Genomic DNA, 18,973 nt, shown 5'->3' with positions numbered 1-18,973 from the left:
TATTATTAAGACTGGAGTACACAATTGCGCCATCAGAAAATATAGCCATTTCAATGAGAAGAACTATTATATTATTATAGATTATATATTAAAGATATTATATATTATTATAGATGAGAGCACAGGACCAAAAAGAATAATTTATGGTACCCCAGTGGTTGATAGAAATAGGGAAAAGTAGTCTAATAGCATAACCCTTTTATATTTTGGTGATTACTGTTATGTAAATACTACATTTTTGAAAAACTTTTTTTTAAGTAGTATGATTGTTTAGCTCAAGGAACATCATAAACTTGTTGCTTTCAACTAAAATAATTTTAAGGAAATATCATTTTTTGAAAAAAATTATTAATGGTGATATAAGCCTCACATGCATATGACAACACCACCCATAAAATTTTTTTTTATGTTTTGTTTATAACTCAGATTAAGTTAAAGATATGAATAAAAAATAAATTATTCATTAAATCATATTTATTTAACTTTCGAATAAAATAATTATAACCTATTTGTTTAATCATTTCAAAATGTCACTCTTCTTTTGTGAGAGGGTTGTCATTCATCAATATGCTGATAGTCTTGCAGTAGTTGTTTACAGTAAACATTGTTAGAAATAGTTTTGAGTTAAAATATGAAGGAGCTTATAAATAATAAAAAATAAAAAGCAACTCAGACTTAATTTTAAGTCTTTAATATGTCAAGAGCAATAGCCATTGCCTCACTGCTTCCATCTTTGACTCCATGATACTCACTGCTTTCATCTAATGAATGATTGAACTTTTCTATTATTATGAATGTATTAATAAATTAGCAATATAACCAGAGGATTAAAATCTATATTTATAGTAAGAAATTAAGTAATTGAACTCAAGATAAAATATCAAAAGCTTGCTAGTTAAAAATTTAGAAACTTTGCTTAAAATAGTAAGAAAACTAACTAGATCATAGTTAGGCTGTGATACAGCTGTTTTCAGGACCTTTAGAAGCTTTAGAAAAGTTTAAGTAGAAATGGATATCTAGCAATGGGTTATTCTAATTCTATGGGATGTTAGGATGAGTGGTATTTTTAAAAAACTTCCAAAAATCTTCAAAATCAAACTTCTATAATAAAACTAAAAGTTTAGTTATCTAAGAATTAGACCATTAACATTAGACAATATATTCGTGCATTAATTTCTAGAAATGATTACATAAGACAATTTTTTTCAATAGTGTTCTAGTTGTTCTCAATAGTGTTCTAGTTATTATCAATAGTGTTCTAGTAAAAAAAGATGAAAAAAAAGATTATGACTAGCAGTAGATGCTTCACAAGAAAAAGAAAATCATGGTCACACTAGACTTAAAATCAACTATTGAGAACAACTAGAACACACTTAAAAAAAAAAGAATAAAAGCTTACATGCCCGAGTCTCTCCTGTTACATAGAATGCATATCTTCATCAGAGTAACAAGAAGAAAGCACAATATAATCAGATCAATATCATAATCAATAATCATCAGAGTAACAAAAAACAAGACTCAATTTCTTGACCCACTGACTAAACAACATTTATGCATTTAATCAGTGTATAAATTTTACCTAAAAAAGTTAAACTAAAAATAATTAATCAAATCTGTTGCCATGCGTGTCAACCACACACATTAAAGAACACATTATTCACACTGCATCACTGTGCATGATACAGCATTGCAATTGGTGTTTAATAAAAATCCATAAAAGATTTGAAGATCAAAAAATTGTACACCCACAAGCTTTATTGAATTTAGATATTTTGTTACAGGTTTAACACTCTTTATATATATTGTATTTTGTACAAAAATTGCACATTTCTAAGAAAATGACATCAAAACAATAAAAGAACAAATTCTACATCATTTTTAAATAAAAGATTAGATAAAAACAGTTCATCCTTAAACATTTTAAAATAGAAAATATAATTAGACAAACCATTTTAGACACAATTTAGAGTGCTATGTCTCTAAATGTCTATTACTATAAAAGAATCAATGGAGGTGGTCGAGTAGCCAAAAAATAAATAAAAAAACATAACATGCCTCAAAATCATGTTTGCTAATTATATGAGAGTTTCCTAAAGGCATGCTGCTCACAAATTTAAATGTAGCACACCAAGAACTAATTACTTGAAAAAAATTAATAAAAATAAATAAAATAAAAAAGCATCAGTTGCCATATAATAAAAAAAATCAGCAAGAAAAAATTTGTTAAAGATACGATTGCCTGTATCAGAATCTGGAAGGAATGTGGGCATCATTGATGATAAGTCTTATTTCATTCGACTCACAGCACAATCACTGGCAATTTTTTACAAAAACACATTAAAAAAAGTCATGCCTGGGTAAAACAAAATTTAACCAAAAAATGCTTGTCTGGTTGTGAATTTCAGATAAAGAGGTATCAAAACAATACGTTGTTTTCTGCAGTCCAAAAATATAAAACATTTTACGTAAATCAACTACTACTACCTTATGTATGACGAGTATCTTATTAAAGAATATCATAATGATAACCAATATCTATTTTGACATGACCTAGTTTCATCACATAATGCCAAAAAAGTAATGACACTCTTTGACCATAAGTTATATGTCCAAAGTAGATAACCTGCCAAAGATCCCTGAGTGTTGCCAAATTGAGAATTTTAAAAATATTTTAAAACCAATGGTCTATGTAAAGCACTGGCAAGCAAAATATATGAAACAACTTTGTATTAGCATTAATAAAAGCCTCAAAAAAGTCAATGAGAATCTGGCAAAAAACCTTCCAAGTCAATTCATCTCAAAAATTAGAAAAATAAACTGAAAGAAAAAACTTAATATTGAAACTAATATTGGAATAAATACTTTTTATTTAACTTAAAAACTTAGGGATTTTATAAATTTTAATAATTTTTACTGAACACTTGTTAATACTTAATTGAGCCCAGTCCCTTGCAACTGTCCTGTAGAGAAATGCTGTTCAATTCTAATCAGCTTTACTAATTTAATAATTATCATGAACTTCAATATACATTTTCAAAAATCTTCAAATTAGGAATAAAACTGTAAATTTTATTCTTTCATATGTACTGTTTGCTGGAGTTCACATTTTAAAACAGTTAAACAAGTTAGGTATGATAATAATAAATCAACAGTTCTGTACCTGAGAGCTTGTCTTAACTTAAAATTTTTGTCTTAACTTAAAAAGACTTGTCTTAACTTATAAAAATTTTTGTCTTAACTTAAAAAGACTTGTCTTAACTTAAAAATTTTTAAATTTATGAACAAGATATAACTAAACTTATTATTAAATATATGATCTTTTTAATTAGAAATGTTACAAAAAATCTAATTTATAAATCTAATAAGTATAATATACTTAATACTTTAATTAAAAAGATCGTATATTTAATAATAAGTTTAGTTATATTTTGTTCATAAATTTAAAAGTTTTTAAGTCAAGACAAGTTGGCTCTCAGGTACAGAGTTTATTTCAAATAATAAATTAACAGGTTTGATTACAACAAATTAAGTATAATTATAATAATAGTGATAATAATTAAAGTTACACAAAACAGATGTAAAGTATGACCAAACCATTAACTAGAAAAGTTAGCTTGAATAGCTGTGGCAATTACAATGATTTTACGTGACAACTATGGTTACTATATTAGACACAACATTATTACAGATATATAATTTACAATGCAAATAAGTGGATTTATATAAAATATCATGACTACATGAATAATATGAAGACCATGAATACCACAACTACCATGAATATCATGACAACTATGAATATCATGACTTCCATGAATATCATAACAAACATGAATCGTGGTATTCATTTACTTAACTTAATGTCTAGGTAGTCATTGTATCATGTGGTCATGGTACCATGAATATCATGATAACCCTGGCATTCTAGTTTTTAAGAAAAAGACTCTTTGAAATTGCTTAAACTTAAAAATCAAAATCAAAAACAAGTTATTAAACATGTATCATGTATTCTTTTTCCCTTTCTCTTGCCAATGTACACATGGAACTTTATGAAAATTCATAACACTGAAGACTCCAGTATCGAAAATAGAAATAAAAAAATATTTACTTTGTATTCTTCTGAAAGAGCACAATTACTATCTTTTTGTAACCAATCCCAATGCTTTGCAAAATCTTTCAAGCTGATTGGTGGATGACTAGAATCAATAACAATTGCTTCAGGTGGCTTTTTCCCCTCGTTTTTTTCAAGTATTTTCACCTCAAGTTTTTCAACTTTTGGGACTATAACTAAAATAATTTGAACATAAAAATGAAATAAATAAAAATGAAATAAAAAAAATAAAAATTAATAATAAAAATTGAAAATGAAATAAAAAATTAAAAAGAAAAAAAACATTAAAAAAAACAAACATAAAAAAGCATGAATTTTCAAAGTGTGATTTGAAATTGAAAAATTTTCCAAAAATAAAAATAAAAATTCCTAAAATAAAAATAAAGAAAAAACTACCACAAGGTTTCTTTTCTAAAGATTGTTGCTTCTCATCATCAGTTTGAAATGAAGGATTTTTAAAAGCAAGTGGTACAAGTTTTGTATTTTCTTCCTCTTTTTTGTAAGGTAATCTTCTTTTTTGTCTTCTTAAATTAATATATTTAACAAAAATTAAAATTACAATAAATAAATAAAGTAAAAAATGTCAATAAATGATTATAACTTAACTATTAATATCAGTTAAATTATAAGTGATTAGTTATCAGTTTAGATATTTTAATATCAAATAATATACAATAATATAAAACAATATACAATAATATAAATTATTCACCTTCCCAAGGTCGGTGTTATTCTATTTAATTTATTTTCACCTCCTAAATGCCAGTGGGCTGCTACTATGAAATTTTTTAAATTAAAAAAGCTACTCATTTCTACTTCTCCCTCAACACAATTTTTGATAAACAAATAATTTTTATAGAAGAAAATATAAGGAACAATATCATTAAGGAAATAGTTAGAGCCTGTAAACCTTTTAGAAGTCTCATGTCAAATGTTTTAACCATCGCACTACTATACTCGACACAAATTACACAAATTACATGCAAAAAAACAACAGATGGGGTTGACACAATATTGGTATTTTGTTCATACATAAACATTAAACGTGCAGCCATTTTAAAGTAACAAAATAAAATAATATTAACAAAAAAGGAAGTTGTTTGCTATAATGTGATTATTTTCAAGAATACAAGCTAACCCCCTAACTATATTTTGTTAGTTAATACACTTATTTTTGGTTATCTCTATTTCAATAACTACTTGTTTCAATATTTTTCAGTAATTGCGTGTGTCAATATTTTTCAGTAACTGATTGCTTCAATATTTTTATAATTTTTAAATGTATTCAAAAAGTCTGAATAAATATGCACAAAAAATCAAGTCAAGTATTGAAACACTATTAAACTTTAAATTAATTTATAGGTTATTGAAAAAAAGGATATTTATACTTAAAAGATTTTTAAAACAAAGTTGTTTTTGTTTACATTCAAAAAAAACATAATAATTGGTTTTGACTAAATAATTTTGTTTATTATTTCTACTTGTCTATTTGTTCTTTTTATTTTATTAGAAATAAAAGTAAAAAAAAAAAAGAAAGACTTTTCTATAAGTTTTGACTATCCATAACTCTAATAGTTAATTATTTTTTTAACAAAATGGCTGCTTTTAACAATATGGCTACTTATAACAATATGTCTGCTTATAACAATGTGGCTGCTTATAACAATATGGCTGCTTATAACAATATGGCTACTTATAACAATATGGCTGCTTATATTCTTGCATTTTATATGTATATAAAGATATATACATATAAAAATATATGTAGGGTAGATTAGGATAGTATGAGAACCTTGGTAACATAAGCATACTTAAAGATTTCTTAGATGTAAGCAGTGAAGTTAAAGTTGCTTTGTATTTTTTGAATCGACTTTATGTGGTGATAACAGAAATCAGTATAATTAGCCTAAATTTATATGCAGTAATTAGCAGCTATTACTATAAATTCTATTATCTATTATTATATATTATATTATCTTTTATCTTAAAACACTATTAAATTTTTTGCGTTGTTTAAAATAATATCATCAACGCATGAATAAATCTGTGGCGCAGAATTTTGGTGCTAAATAATGAAATTAATTTTTTCATAAAGAAAAATATGTTTGCTAAAGATCCAATCTACTTTTTGGGTATTATGAGTATGCTCAAATTACCCAGTGTTTTTCATTGAAATTACCTAAAATAGCGGTTTGGTTAAAACAGTGGTTTTAATTGCTTCTTTCATAAAAGCAAAACACAGCAAAAATTTTTAATATCTTAACAATACTAAATATTTTTCTGTAATTTAAATTCAAAAAATTTGAATTTTTATCGTTCAAAGGTTTAAGTTAATAAAATTGAAAAAATAACGATAAATAATAATAATAAATTTTTTTCAGGGAAAACATAGCAGCATTGTTTCAACAAAAAGTGGCTTAAAATTTGATCTTTTAATGATAAGCTTTGTTAATAACAACACATTATGTTCCAAAAATTAGTTGTAATTGTCAGGTTGTTATTTTTTACTTAATGTTATTTTTTTGAGCTAATTTAAAGTGCTTATATTACCAAGTGGTCTGGGTCATATGAACACTTTTGCTACTTTTTTTAAAACCTCTGTGTTTTTAAGAAAAAATTTTGAGTGCCCAAATATCATGAATATTGTGAATAAACAATTTTTAGGGATTATGAGAATGGATCCCTAAAAATTGTTTATTCGCAAAAATTTTGGATCCAACATAATTATTTTTGAAAATATTCCAATTTTTGCTTAAAGGTGCTCATATTATCCTAATCTACCCTACATATACTTTTAAATACATATAAAAATATATATACATATATTAGAGTGATGACTTTTTTACAATCTTATTTCCTTGTATCATTTGATGAGCTTTTATTAAAAACTAGATAAAATCTTACTTTTAAGGTGATTTGATAAAAAAAATGACACGCACAAAATGACTTAAAACTTTTTATTTATTAAATTTTTTGCCTAATTTTTTAGGTCCCATTAAGCAGTTACAAAATTAAACACAAGCTTCAGAGTCATATATATGCAACATTTTATAGGGTCATCAAGGATTTTTGTGTAGCCTGTTACAGATTTCAGGCATCAGAATAAATGCAAGAAGGGCTATAATGGTTTGAGAGATACAGCGCGCATTACTGATATTTGGGATTACTCATTTGCAAATCTCATTTATCTCAGTGTGGTGACGGATAACACAAGTGAGATGGTAAAGAAACTTCGTGTCGTCTCTCCAGCCGCCTGTTTTCTAATTCTCATTTTTACCATTGCCGAAGGCTGATTTCAATTTATCATAGTTGCACATCAAATTCTTCAAAAAGAAGTACTCAATGTTTGGTGATTTAGTCAATCCATTGAGCTTATCGTACTTGACAATGCAAAGAATACAATCTAGCACATGGTGTTGGAAACTCATGAACTTGGGTTTAGGTTAACCTTTATCCTCAAACATTTGGTGCTGCCAAACAACAACGCCTGTCTTCTTGCCATTATTTACAGTTGTTGCATCGTTAAAAGGGTTTCATAATGCGTTAGAGGAATTCAGCCTACAGTTTGAATTCCTCCAATACATAGTGTGTTTCTTCTCATTATGCATTAGAGGATTGCTCGAGCTTTCCCATTTTTCAATTTAAGCGCAAGGGCTGGGATATCAATGTCTTCACCAGAAAACTGGCGACACACCTTTGCTGCTTCGTGGGAAGACAGCTTTGAGGTTGTAACAAGGTGCAATGCGTGTTGGTTTATGCTTTCTTTTGCTCGTTGATGTTGCAATTTCATCATCTTAAGAAGTGTATTCATATGAGTTGGAGTCCATGCTACTTTCAAAAAAATCAGGAGGCGCTGAGCTGGTAACTGTGAACAATGTCGCTTTGATTACCTTCTTTCGCTTGGATGGTGGATGGTTTTGGCACTAGCAGGTTTGCCAGTGAAATAACCAACCTGGCCTTTGCACTTAATTTGCAGTTCATATAGGTTTTCATTCCCCTGGAAAACAGTTCATTCAATGCACTAAAGTTTTGTTTCTTTCTGCAGGTCTCGTAGTCTTTCAAAAGCTTTGATAATTTTGCACAAATGACTTGATCATGTGGAAAGTTCAATACTCCATAGGGCTTTAAGCTAAACAAAAATCTGGCACATGTGACTCCTTTCACTTAAGGATGCTTCTTAAATTGCCACTTTGCCTCTTTATGATGGCTCTTGAAGCTAGATTAAGTTCTTTATCCAAGTTTCTTACTTCTTCTTAGTGTTAAAGAGCTCTTTTTAAACAACATGTTACATTCTACTCACCAACCTTAACAGAAAAGGCCTAAATGTAAATATCAAACACGTAACAAATTATAAAAACTGTTAATGAGACACTAATTAAATATTATATGCACAGTTATATGTTTGTATATAAAGCACAAATATCAATGTAGCTCACCAAATGATACAAGATCTCTTTCAATTAGGCAATAATAGTCTTGACACAAAATTGAGCTAATTTAAACTTAACTATTTGCTTTGAACACCTCACTTATATATCAGTTTATACCACACTGCAAAATAGCTAATAAAAATTTTACAACTCTGCAAGAGCTTCTCGAAAGCATAATGTTATACAATATTCTGGAAAATTCCAAACAATTCTCTCGGGGCAGTACTGCAAGGTTTTTTAGGGGGGTTCGTTGTTGTAAAACTAAGAAATTTAGAGTAAAAAATAAATATTTTGCTAAATAAACTTTATATAAAAATAAATATTTTTATATAAAGTTTTTTATAACCAAATTTGCGTGAAACAAAGACCACTTGGTACAAAAAGGGGGTTCGATTGCACCTGACAACTCCACCAGGGTACGACCCTGTCTCTATAACAATATGTAGTATATAAATTATTTTACAAGTTGGTTTAATGACTTATATTATATATAAATTTTTTTGAAACAAATATATATTACGCTCAATGTTCTTAAAAAACAGAGCAATAATAAATTAGTATAAATTATTTTGATAAAATAATAATAAATTAGTATAAATGATGTTTTCATATAAATTGTTTTGCCACAAAAAGTAAAGCAAAAAAATTTGGTTTAATAAATCGAATTATATTTCCTTAAGTACAAGAATATGGTTAAACTATTTTTTTAAATAAATATTTCTTTTAAAAGAAGTAAAATAATTTATTAATTACAATTTTTTATAATTTAATTTTTTTTTTAACTTGAGCAATCAGTGGTTTAATGTTTGCAATAGAATGTTTCTACTTTTAAAACTATTTTCAAGACACAATATATAATTAACTATTCAAAATGTTTATGATTTAAATAAAAATTTCTTCTACATTTACACTGCGTTCTAAATCTGATATTGTTACTGAAGCTAGATATACGCTTAACTTTCAGCAACGATTTTCGCTATGCTGGGTATTACGGACTGGGTATTACTGATGCTGCTGAATTAAATTTATAACTATTGAGCATTTTTTCAATTTTATTAATTTTTTTTTTCAATTTCAAATTTCAATCAAAAAGTTATTTGAATAAGAGAATTTTAGGACTATAATTCTTTTGTTCAGGTAGATTTCTTTTTAAATAAAATTCCTAAAAACAACTTGCGTATTTATAGAAAATATTTGATCTTGATATTGCTTTATATAAAATATAAAAAAACGGTATCACATTTTTTATATTCTATTCAAGATTTTTTGTTAAAATAATTTTCAGTTAGAAGCTTATATTATGTGTTAACAACATATACGATAGAAACAAAAACATTTATATGACTACTTTTTTGATTCTTTGAGTATGTTAATTAAATTTAATAGTTGAGTAACTGGAAGTTACTGTAGTAAACTATGATTACTCAACTAAGTGGTTGTTTTGATATACTTTAAATGTAAATTTACTTGTGATGTACTTTATCCATTCAGTAAACTAAATATCTCTAAAATAATATTGGCTTCCACACAGAGATTTAAAGTAATTAAAATTCAAAGCGCTTTATGTTGAATATAATCTCTGCAAAGAGAGCAAAAATCACACTTTTATTCAAAAGATAAATTTAGCGTGATGTACTTTATGACCCCTAATAAAAAACCTAGACAAAAACATTGCTTTTAAGAATGGCCAAGAAAAAATGCTAAAGTAGAAAAGAAAAAAAAATTAACAAAAAAAAAAAAAAAAAAAAAAAACTAATTGCAAAGGTGTGAAAAGCAATTGCAGTTCATAATCACACTTATATTTTCAGAATCTTGGTTTTTTTTTGTCTCGGTTCTTGGTCCATAAGAGACAATATTTTTCTGAGACGAGATCTCGTATGAAACTGAGATAAAACCGAGATTTTTTCAAAAATATAAAAACTATTAAAATAAACTGAAATTTTCCAAAAAAATTGTGTTTTAAAATTTTTTATTATTATTATATACCATAAGTTTTCTACATTTATCAAAGTAATGTTGACTCTTGAAAAAACTTTTCAAAAGACTCAAGTCATTCTAAGTTGCATCTGTCATTCTCTCCCATTTCTCACTACGGTGGTTGCTTGAAATTGAAAATTTTTGTTCACATTGAATTGATGTTGGCTTGATTAATTTCACATTTTCTAACATGCATAACTTTTCTGATTTGAATCCGGTCGTAATGTAGCTGTTAAATTCATCAGCAGTAAAATCATTAGGATCAGTGACTTGGATTTGTTGTCAAACATTGGATTCTCTTTTTTTTCTAGGTGTGTCTTTGAGCTTTAGAACAAAGTTTGAAGTTGTTCGACATTTTAAGGAAGCAAGAAGATGTAACTTAGAATCATTGGGAGCCTGTTTGACTGCCTGATGAGCTTCAGATGCAATTTCCACAACATTTCCCATTTCGATCATACCAAGATTTTGATAGTAATTGTTGGGTTCAAAAATATGGATGTCCATAACTTTTATTTGTTTAAATGTTGCCTTATCACTCACATAGACAAACTTTCCTCCATTGGATTTTATCAGCGTTATTTCCTTCATCACTTTGTCCCTTGCATACGCTAATGAGTTATAAATTGTCTGACAAACTCTCTCGACATTTTTGGGAGCTTCAAACTTTGTGTAATTTTCAATCAGCTTTTGTACCAATGGATTTGCAACTTGGTTGAAACTAAGTCCAATATTAGATCCTAGCTTAGCAACAATGTCCTCAGTCAATGTCGACAGCGATACAAATCATGCTTCCTCAGTCATGTTTCCTCAATCAATGTAATATCCTTAATCAATGTTAGTTTTACATTAAAAAATAAGTCAATCATTTTTGAGCGAGATTGATGATGCCTTGATTTTTCAGATTTGTCGGCAGAAGGGACATGGCTATGTTGATGGAACTTCCATAAATGAGCGTGAATTTGTTTTAAAAATCATTAAAGTTGCAGTTGCTATACCAATTGGTCATAAATTAAAATAATTTTTTTATGAATAAATTTAATAAACACTTTTTAGTTTAATACAGTCTTTTTATTTAATATATTTTTACATCTCTTTATGCAACAAATCTCATTATCAACGGAATCATAAATGAGACTGCACTGCAATTACAACTTTTACGATTTTTAAAAACATTAAAACTGAGAATACTGAAAAGTATTAAAAATCTTCAAAATTAGCGCTTTTTATTTTTCACCTCTTTCCTTTGGAGAAATACATGAAAAATAGTTCCATGTGAGAAAATTTATGCTGAGGACTCATGTCTACTTAAAAACGCTTTGACTCTTCTCTCATTAAAAAACGAAAGCTTAAATTTTGAAGGTTTTCAATAATTTTCAGTAATCTTAGTTTTATATTTTCACATTTATTTTCTCGGTATTCCAAGACCAAGATTCTGATATAGAAAAATGACCAAGATTTCTGAGACTGAGATGAGCGAGATCTGTATATATAACTATATATATATATATATATATATATATATATATATATATATATATATATATATATATATATATATATATATATATATATATATATATATATATATATATATATATATATATATATATATATATATATATATACTATATAAACAGTATGCAAAAAAAATAATCGTACACTTAAAAAAAAATCATAATTTTAAAGATTGCATCAAAAATATGGGTTGTCCGTTAAAATGTTTAAAAGTTTTTTTTTGATCTTATCAAGTATTGTTTTAAGAGTTTGTTTGTGTATTTAAATTGAATCCTATAGAAAATTAGCGGTATATTTTGGATAGAAAAGTGGCAAAAGAGCATTTAGACGCAAAGACAACTTGAAAGAAGCTATAATGAGGGCATGGGATAATATAACAACAAAAGAGATCAAAAATTTGATCAAATTTGGCCATCAAGGCTAAAGAAGGCTCCACTCAATACTTATTTCCATGACATTTGATCAATTTGACATTTTTGAACTGTACGATTATTTTTTTTGCAGTCAATTTTATGCATCATTATATCAATTGTGTAAAATTCAATAGGTTTGAAAAGCATTTAATAATCCAATACACAAACAAATCCTTAAAACAATACTTGATAAGATCTCTAAAAAAAACTTGACGGAAAACTCATTTTTTTGATGCAATCTTTAAAATTATGATGTTTTTTTAAGTGCACGATTATGTTTTTGGCATACTATATATATATATATATATATATATATATATATATATATATATATATATATATATATATATATATATATATATATATATATATATATATATATATATATATATATATATATATATACACATATATATATATATATATATATATATATATATATACACAAACATATATGTATATATACACACACATATATGTATATATACACATATATATATATATATATTAGGGTGTCCCAAAATTATACAAAAAAACACTTTTTTTAAAACTCCCCTTGTATACCCAAAATTCCTTGTCTATGCTAAGGCAGAAGACAAATACATGCTAAAAAATTACTCTCAGATCATTTTAAGTGATTACTGTAAAATTCCAAAATCTCTATTTTTTAGCTTTTCAAAATATCAAAATAAAATAAATAACAGTGTGATTATTTTGTCCACTAATATATATTAATATTATCATATAGAGAGCTTTAAATATTTATAAGTTCTTTTTGAGTTACATTCTTTGTTACTTTTTTTCTCTCCTCTCTTGCTATCAATAGTATATTTTGGCACTGTTCTTCCTTTTGAGAATATTTAAAAAAGTCGTTTATTAAGCCAATGTTTCTTTCAGCGCAGTCATTAGTTACACTAAGTCCTTTAACAAAAACTTCAAAAACACCATATGATTCAGTTTTTGAAAAGTTGGGATGAGAAGAAACCCAATCTTTAACTTGATTTGTGATTCCAAGGCGTACAAATATAAGCCAGCTATCAGCAGTAACAAGTCCTGAAAGCTTGCTGTTTGGTAAGATTAAAACTGGATTAGGTTTTTCCATATTTACATTTTTTTGCTCTGGAACTGGAAAAGAAATTAACGAATTCAAAATCTGATACTTAACAGACATTTCCAAGTGAGAATCAACAAGTGAAAACACAACTATTTCTGGAGAAAGATACCACGAATGTTTATGAAAACTTTTAATCAAAGCATTACCAATATCAGCATTAAATTCATCCTTGATAACATATGCTGCTTTAAAAGCATTAAAATCATTAAGTACAGCGTGTTGAGCGCATCTAGATTTAAGGTACCATGGAGCATAACAAACAGCAACAATAAAGGCACATGTTTCTATTTCTTTTTTATTTTCATCAGGTAAAAAGCTTATAACAGTGGATGTCATCTCTAGTGAAAGAATATACAAAGCATCCGCCATAAATCTTGCTTCGTGACAAGCTCCAGGTTGATGAATTTTAAATTCTTTAAGCTTATCAGATTCGACGCCAAGATAAAAAGCCAAATATTTTACAAGGTGATTATAGTCATTTCTTGGAAAAATTTTATTCTCTAATGAATACTTTGCATAATCTTTAGCTGCTAGCGCCAAGATGTGAAGCTTGCTACCTATTATTTGAGCTTGTTCCAATCAAATATTTTCAGTTCTGGAACTCTTGAATTCACAGATTCATGAGAAGTTTCCCAGTTTCTTTGAAAAGCCAAGTACATAGATTTACTTGGACCCTTAGATTTAACTTTAGTGATAGCCTGTATTGCATGATTTATATGAAGTTCATATATGTGGTGACGACACATAAACCAAAACAAACATTTATTAAGAATTCTACTTATTATTATTATAGCTCCGTTTAGTCTACCTGTATTACTTGATGTAGTATCAGTACAGACTCCAATTATATTATCCGCTATTTCAAAGTACTCTAAAATGTTTTGAATAACAATGGCTTGATTTTTTCCTTTAGTGCTCTCTACAGGTATAATTCCAAGTAGGCGATTGTCTTTTGTAGTAAATTCAGGACTGGTAACAGATATAGCAACCCTTTCCTTCTTAACAGTAATTTTTAACTTTTCCTCTATTTCTTTTACCAACTTACTGTCAAAGTGCAAGATCAAATTCTTTCCTGCCATTTCTTCGTAATAGCTTGATCTGATGGTGGTACCTAAATTAAAAAGAATTTATTTCTCTTTATAACTACTATTGAATTTTTTAATATCAGGGTGTTAGCCAAAATTAAACATTATACCACGTTTTTGCTGTATTGGGAATATTTATTGTTGTTGTTCAGGAAAATATTGGAAATTTTCAAGAAACTGTCCTAAAAAACTCAAAATAAGAATCAAAAAAAAAAGTCATTGATTTTTAGGAATTTTGAAACCATTGTGAATTCCCCAATATACACCTTTGGGCTAGCTAACACCCTGAATATAAATATTTTGAATGTAAACAAATCTACCTAAATCTTCAATATACTTGAATCTACTTCTAGCTACTGAGCTTCTAGATATATTTAAGTCATTGACATTTCCGCCTAATGCTTTAATAACAGCTCCTAGAAACATTGTTTGTGAGCGAATGCTGATTCCGCATCTAACACTAACAGGTGTTGTAGCTAATATAAGATTGTCTCTGTCAAACTCTATTGCAATTTCTGAACAGCCCAACTTAGAGTGTTTTTGACGCTTTAGCTTTGTGTGTGTTGGAAGCTGGGTTTCAACTCTTTCTTGAAAATCTAAATCACTATCACTAGAAACTGAAGATTAGTGAGCAGCAGAACCTAAGTAACGAAAAGCAGTAATTACTTTATAAAGCAAATATAAATTTTAATTAAACCATTATTAAGAATAATTATTTAAAAGTTTTCAATTAAAGTTAAAATTTGAGATATCATTTACCTGATGCCTCAAATTCATCTGAGTTATGAGAGATCACTTCATCCATTTCAAAATCAACTTTTCTATCCAAACCAAAATATACATTTTTCTTCATAAGATCTCATTCTTTCATACCTTTTAATTCTCCTTTCAACTCTTTGCTGCATATCAATGTCATATTTATCACTTATTACACCTCTCCTCATTGTTCTTTGATCTTGAAGAAAAGCCAAATCTTCTATAACTGCATCATTCGATCTTGGCATATCTTTATCTGATTTGATTTTATCTTCTATGTTGTTTTGAGAAATATCAAATAAATTCTCAAGAAATTCTTCAAACCGATTTTCGTGATTTTTTTTGGTAATTGTGTTCCAGGAAAGATAACTTGTATTTCGCATAGAAATGTACAGTTTATTTAGTTTAATAAATTTTTAACAATTTGTACTTCAGAAATTATATACTTTCCAAAACCAGCATATTTCCATATGTTTACAACTTTTCTAAGGCAACATATCTCCATACTTTCATAACAAAAATCTTTGTCATGGCAAACCATATCCCTACTCCCACTCTTTGTTTTGCAAGAGAAATTTTCTTGAGTAGACTTGAACCTTTTACTTTTTTCTGTAATAACATACTGATAATATCGTAGAACTGTTCCATTTGTTGGTAGTTGATGTATGGGAAAAACAGAAATTGGACTTCTGAGAATGTAAAGTGGTCGACGCGGGTTTAAATTAACATTATAGTTGGATTTTTTTATTTTAGCAGTCTTCTTTCTTTTCGCCATAACATAAATATATTTTAATTTTTTTATAATTAATTTTTATCAATATTTAATTTGTAATAATAAACTACGCAAAATATTCTTTTGTAAAGAGTAACAGTTTGATTTGTTGTTTTTTTATCAGAAAAAAACGATTGGCTTAAGTTTGTTTACCTTATTTATTCAAGATTGCGGCTTTCAAAGTTGGTGTATTCACAAGTCGATATTTTAAATAAGATAAAGTTGGTTTATTCAAAATCAATAATTGCAAAGAAAACAACTAATTGTCAAAAAAGTACAAAAATAATACTCAAATAATTATTGTATTAAAAACATATCAGTATATATATATATACATATTGTTTTTAAAAGTTCTTAATATTTAGAACAGTGATCAAGAAAAGTGTGATAATACTAAGTTATTGAGTTGCCACCATATCCTACTACAAAGCTACCAATATTTTTTTTAATGATTACAGATGTTTAAACTATAAAAAACTACAGTTATTAGAATTGTTAAAAGAGTAAGTTTTTATTTAGAAGAAGCGGAAATATTTGAGTTTAAAAAAAATCAGTATATTTAATAAAATCCCTTTTTTCAAATTTCTACAGTAAGCACTTGAAGTGATCTTAAAAACCTTTTTTCAATACTAGTGGTCTTCTATAAGTGTATAGACAAAGAATTTGGTGTGTACAACTTTTTTTTTTTTTTTTCTCGTATTTTTGGAACACCCTAATATATATATATATATACATATATATATATATATATATATATATATATATATATATATATATATATATATATATATATATATATATATGTATATTGTCAGGTCAGGTTATCCCGCATGTATACATATGTATACAGGCATATCCTACATGTATACATATGCATATCCTGCATGTATACATATCCACATGCATGTATACATATGCATACATGCATATGTATACATATATATGCATATGTATACATATGCATACATGCATGTATACATATCCACATGGATGTGTACATGCATGTATACATATGCATGAATACACCATGTATACTGTCAGGTCAGGTTATCCTGCTACTGGTAACATGTAACCCAGTACAATCTACTTCATATCCTGCTGCCTTGTAGGAAACACCTTTTTAGGCAAAGGCTAGGAGATGTCAACTCCAACTTAAAACACCCCCTGCCTTTGGGCTCTTGGTTGAGTAAAGACTAGAGATGGTGTCTCGATAAAAATACTCACCTTGGGCAGATGTTAAACGCATCCGACTACTGTCTTGTGGAAGGCCACCTAGGCAAAGACTTAAGGGGTAAATAGATTCTATCTGTTGACCAGCCTCGCACCCCTTCTTTAACTATTAGGCTAGCGCAGATGTATTTTTAATAAATTGTTTCCAGTTTAGGATCTTGACTCAATGCATGGGTTTTGCTTATGCCTCTGCTTTTATAACTAGGCAACTCATTCTATTATCTCCTAATGAGGGTACAGCTCTAAAACTCAGTTTTATGGTTCTGAGGCTGGCTAGTAGTCAGGTTTCCTGAATTCTGTGCTAGCTCTCAGTGAGGCTGATTCCATCAACAGTTGAAAAATATCAAAGTATTAACAGTGCCATGTTGCGCATGGATGGTGTCCCTGTTTGTACATTTGGTGTGCATTACGGAGGCCACATTTGGAGCCTTTTGTTACAGTTTAGGGTTTAATAATAGTAATGAGGCAATTTGCTTGGGCTTGTAATGAGGCAAATTGCTTGGGCTATAGTAATGATGCAAATTGCTTGGGCTATTAAACAATTTAAAAATGAATAAAATACCAAAAACTATAAAACACAAAAAGCCATCATCATCACCAAGTTCTCTAAACCTATCATTCACTAATACTCGTGGTCTTCAAAGTAACTTTTCTTCTGTTGAGTCTTATTTCTTGTAAAGCTCACCAGACCTACTTGCTCTTTGTGAGACTAATTTGAGTTCAGCTGTCTCATCATGCGATCTTAATGTTAATGGTTATCTTCCTTTAACTTGTAAAGACTCCAATAGTCACATGCTTGGTCTTGGCATTTATATTCGTAAGAATTCACCCATTTGTCGTGAAACTAAGTTTGAATCCACAGACTATTCTTTCATGTGCTTTCGTTTAGCACCACTTCACTCTATTGCCTTTCTCATTGTTCTATATCGTTCTCCTTCATCTCAAGACTGCACTCTTTTTGATGTTATTTTTGATCATATTGACCAAGCCCTCTCTCTTTATCCATCAGCCTATATTGTTGTTGTCGGTGACTTTAATGCTCATCACACTGAATGGCTTGGCTCTAGTGTCAGTGATTCTGCAGGCATTAAAGCCCACAATTTTTGCCTTTCTCAATCCCTAACTCAAGTAGTCAACTTTCCAACTCGCTTTCCAGAAAATCAGAATCATTTACCTTCTCTACTTGATTTATGCCTTGTTTCTGATCCTAGTCAGTGCTCAGTTTCTCCATATTCACCCTTAGGTGCTTCTGATCACAGTTTGATCTCTCTAAAACTAATATCTCATTCTTCTTCATCACCTGAATCCTCCTATTATCGTACCTCATGGAAAGAGTCCCAGTCAGCTTTAAGGTAGTTACCTTAAAGCTGAGAGGGACTCTTTCCATGATTTTCTTCATGATGGCCTTTGGGTGGAAATCTTTTGTCTTCCTGTCGACAAATGTGCTTCTTACATAACTTCGTAAATTCAGGCTGACGTGGAATCTTTTGTTCCCTCTCAAAGATTTCAGGTCAAGCCTCACTCTCCTCCATGGTTTTCCTCACACTGTGCTGCTGCGATTGCTAATCGA

General features: G+C 28.3%; 2 protein-coding genes across 3 annotated transcripts in view; both read right to left on the bottom strand.

The window, feature by feature from the left end:
- The window catches only part of LOC101237339 (receptor-type tyrosine-protein phosphatase delta), a 544,974-nt gene that overhangs the window by 46,262 nt on the left and 479,739 nt on the right, over window positions 1–18,973 (bottom strand). For both annotated transcript variants that reach the window (XM_065801637.1, XM_065801638.1), the window contains exons 29-30: window positions 4,508–4,635; window positions 4,109–4,287 (exon numbers count right to left, since the gene is read on the bottom strand). In XM_065801637.1, the coding sequence (XP_065657709.1) occupies window positions 4,109–4,287; window positions 4,508–4,635 (307 nt within the window). The remainder of the gene's footprint in view (window positions 1–4,108; window positions 4,288–4,507; window positions 4,636–18,973) is intronic.
- On the bottom strand, window positions 13,662–15,784 carry LOC136082200 (uncharacterized). The gene is made up of 4 exons (XM_065800717.1): window positions 15,519–15,784; window positions 15,405–15,466; window positions 14,966–15,262; window positions 13,662–14,671 (listed from the first exon to the last, which is right to left on the bottom strand). Exons 1-4 carry the CDS (start codon window positions 15,782–15,784, stop codon window positions 14,121–14,123), a joined length of 1,176 nt encoding a protein of 391 aa, XP_065656789.1. The 3' UTR covers window positions 13,662–14,120.

The sequence above is a fragment of the Hydra vulgaris genome, chromosome 07, assembly GCF_038396675.1.
Source record: "Hydra vulgaris chromosome 07, alternate assembly HydraT2T_AEP".
NCBI classification, from domain to species: domain Eukaryota; kingdom Metazoa; phylum Cnidaria; class Hydrozoa; order Anthoathecata; family Hydridae; genus Hydra; species Hydra vulgaris.
The sequence above is the reverse complement of the archived record's forward strand: the minus strand, read 5'-3'. Positions and strand labels throughout refer to the sequence as shown.

Excerpts from the sequence above, each read along its gene's own strand:
- LOC136082200 (XM_065800717.1), bottom strand. The coding sequence starts at position 15,784 with ATGCGAAATACAAGTTATCTTTCCTGGAACACAATTACCAAAAAAAAT. Across the intron at positions 15,467-15,518 it reads GTTGAAAGGAGAATTAAAAG|AAAAGTTGATTTTGAAATGG; the intron begins GTATGAAAGAAT and ends TGGTTTGGATAG. Across the intron at positions 15,263-15,404 it reads AGATGAATTTGAGGCATCAG|TTTCTAGTGATAGTGATTTA; the intron begins GTAAATGATATC and ends ACTAATCTTCAG.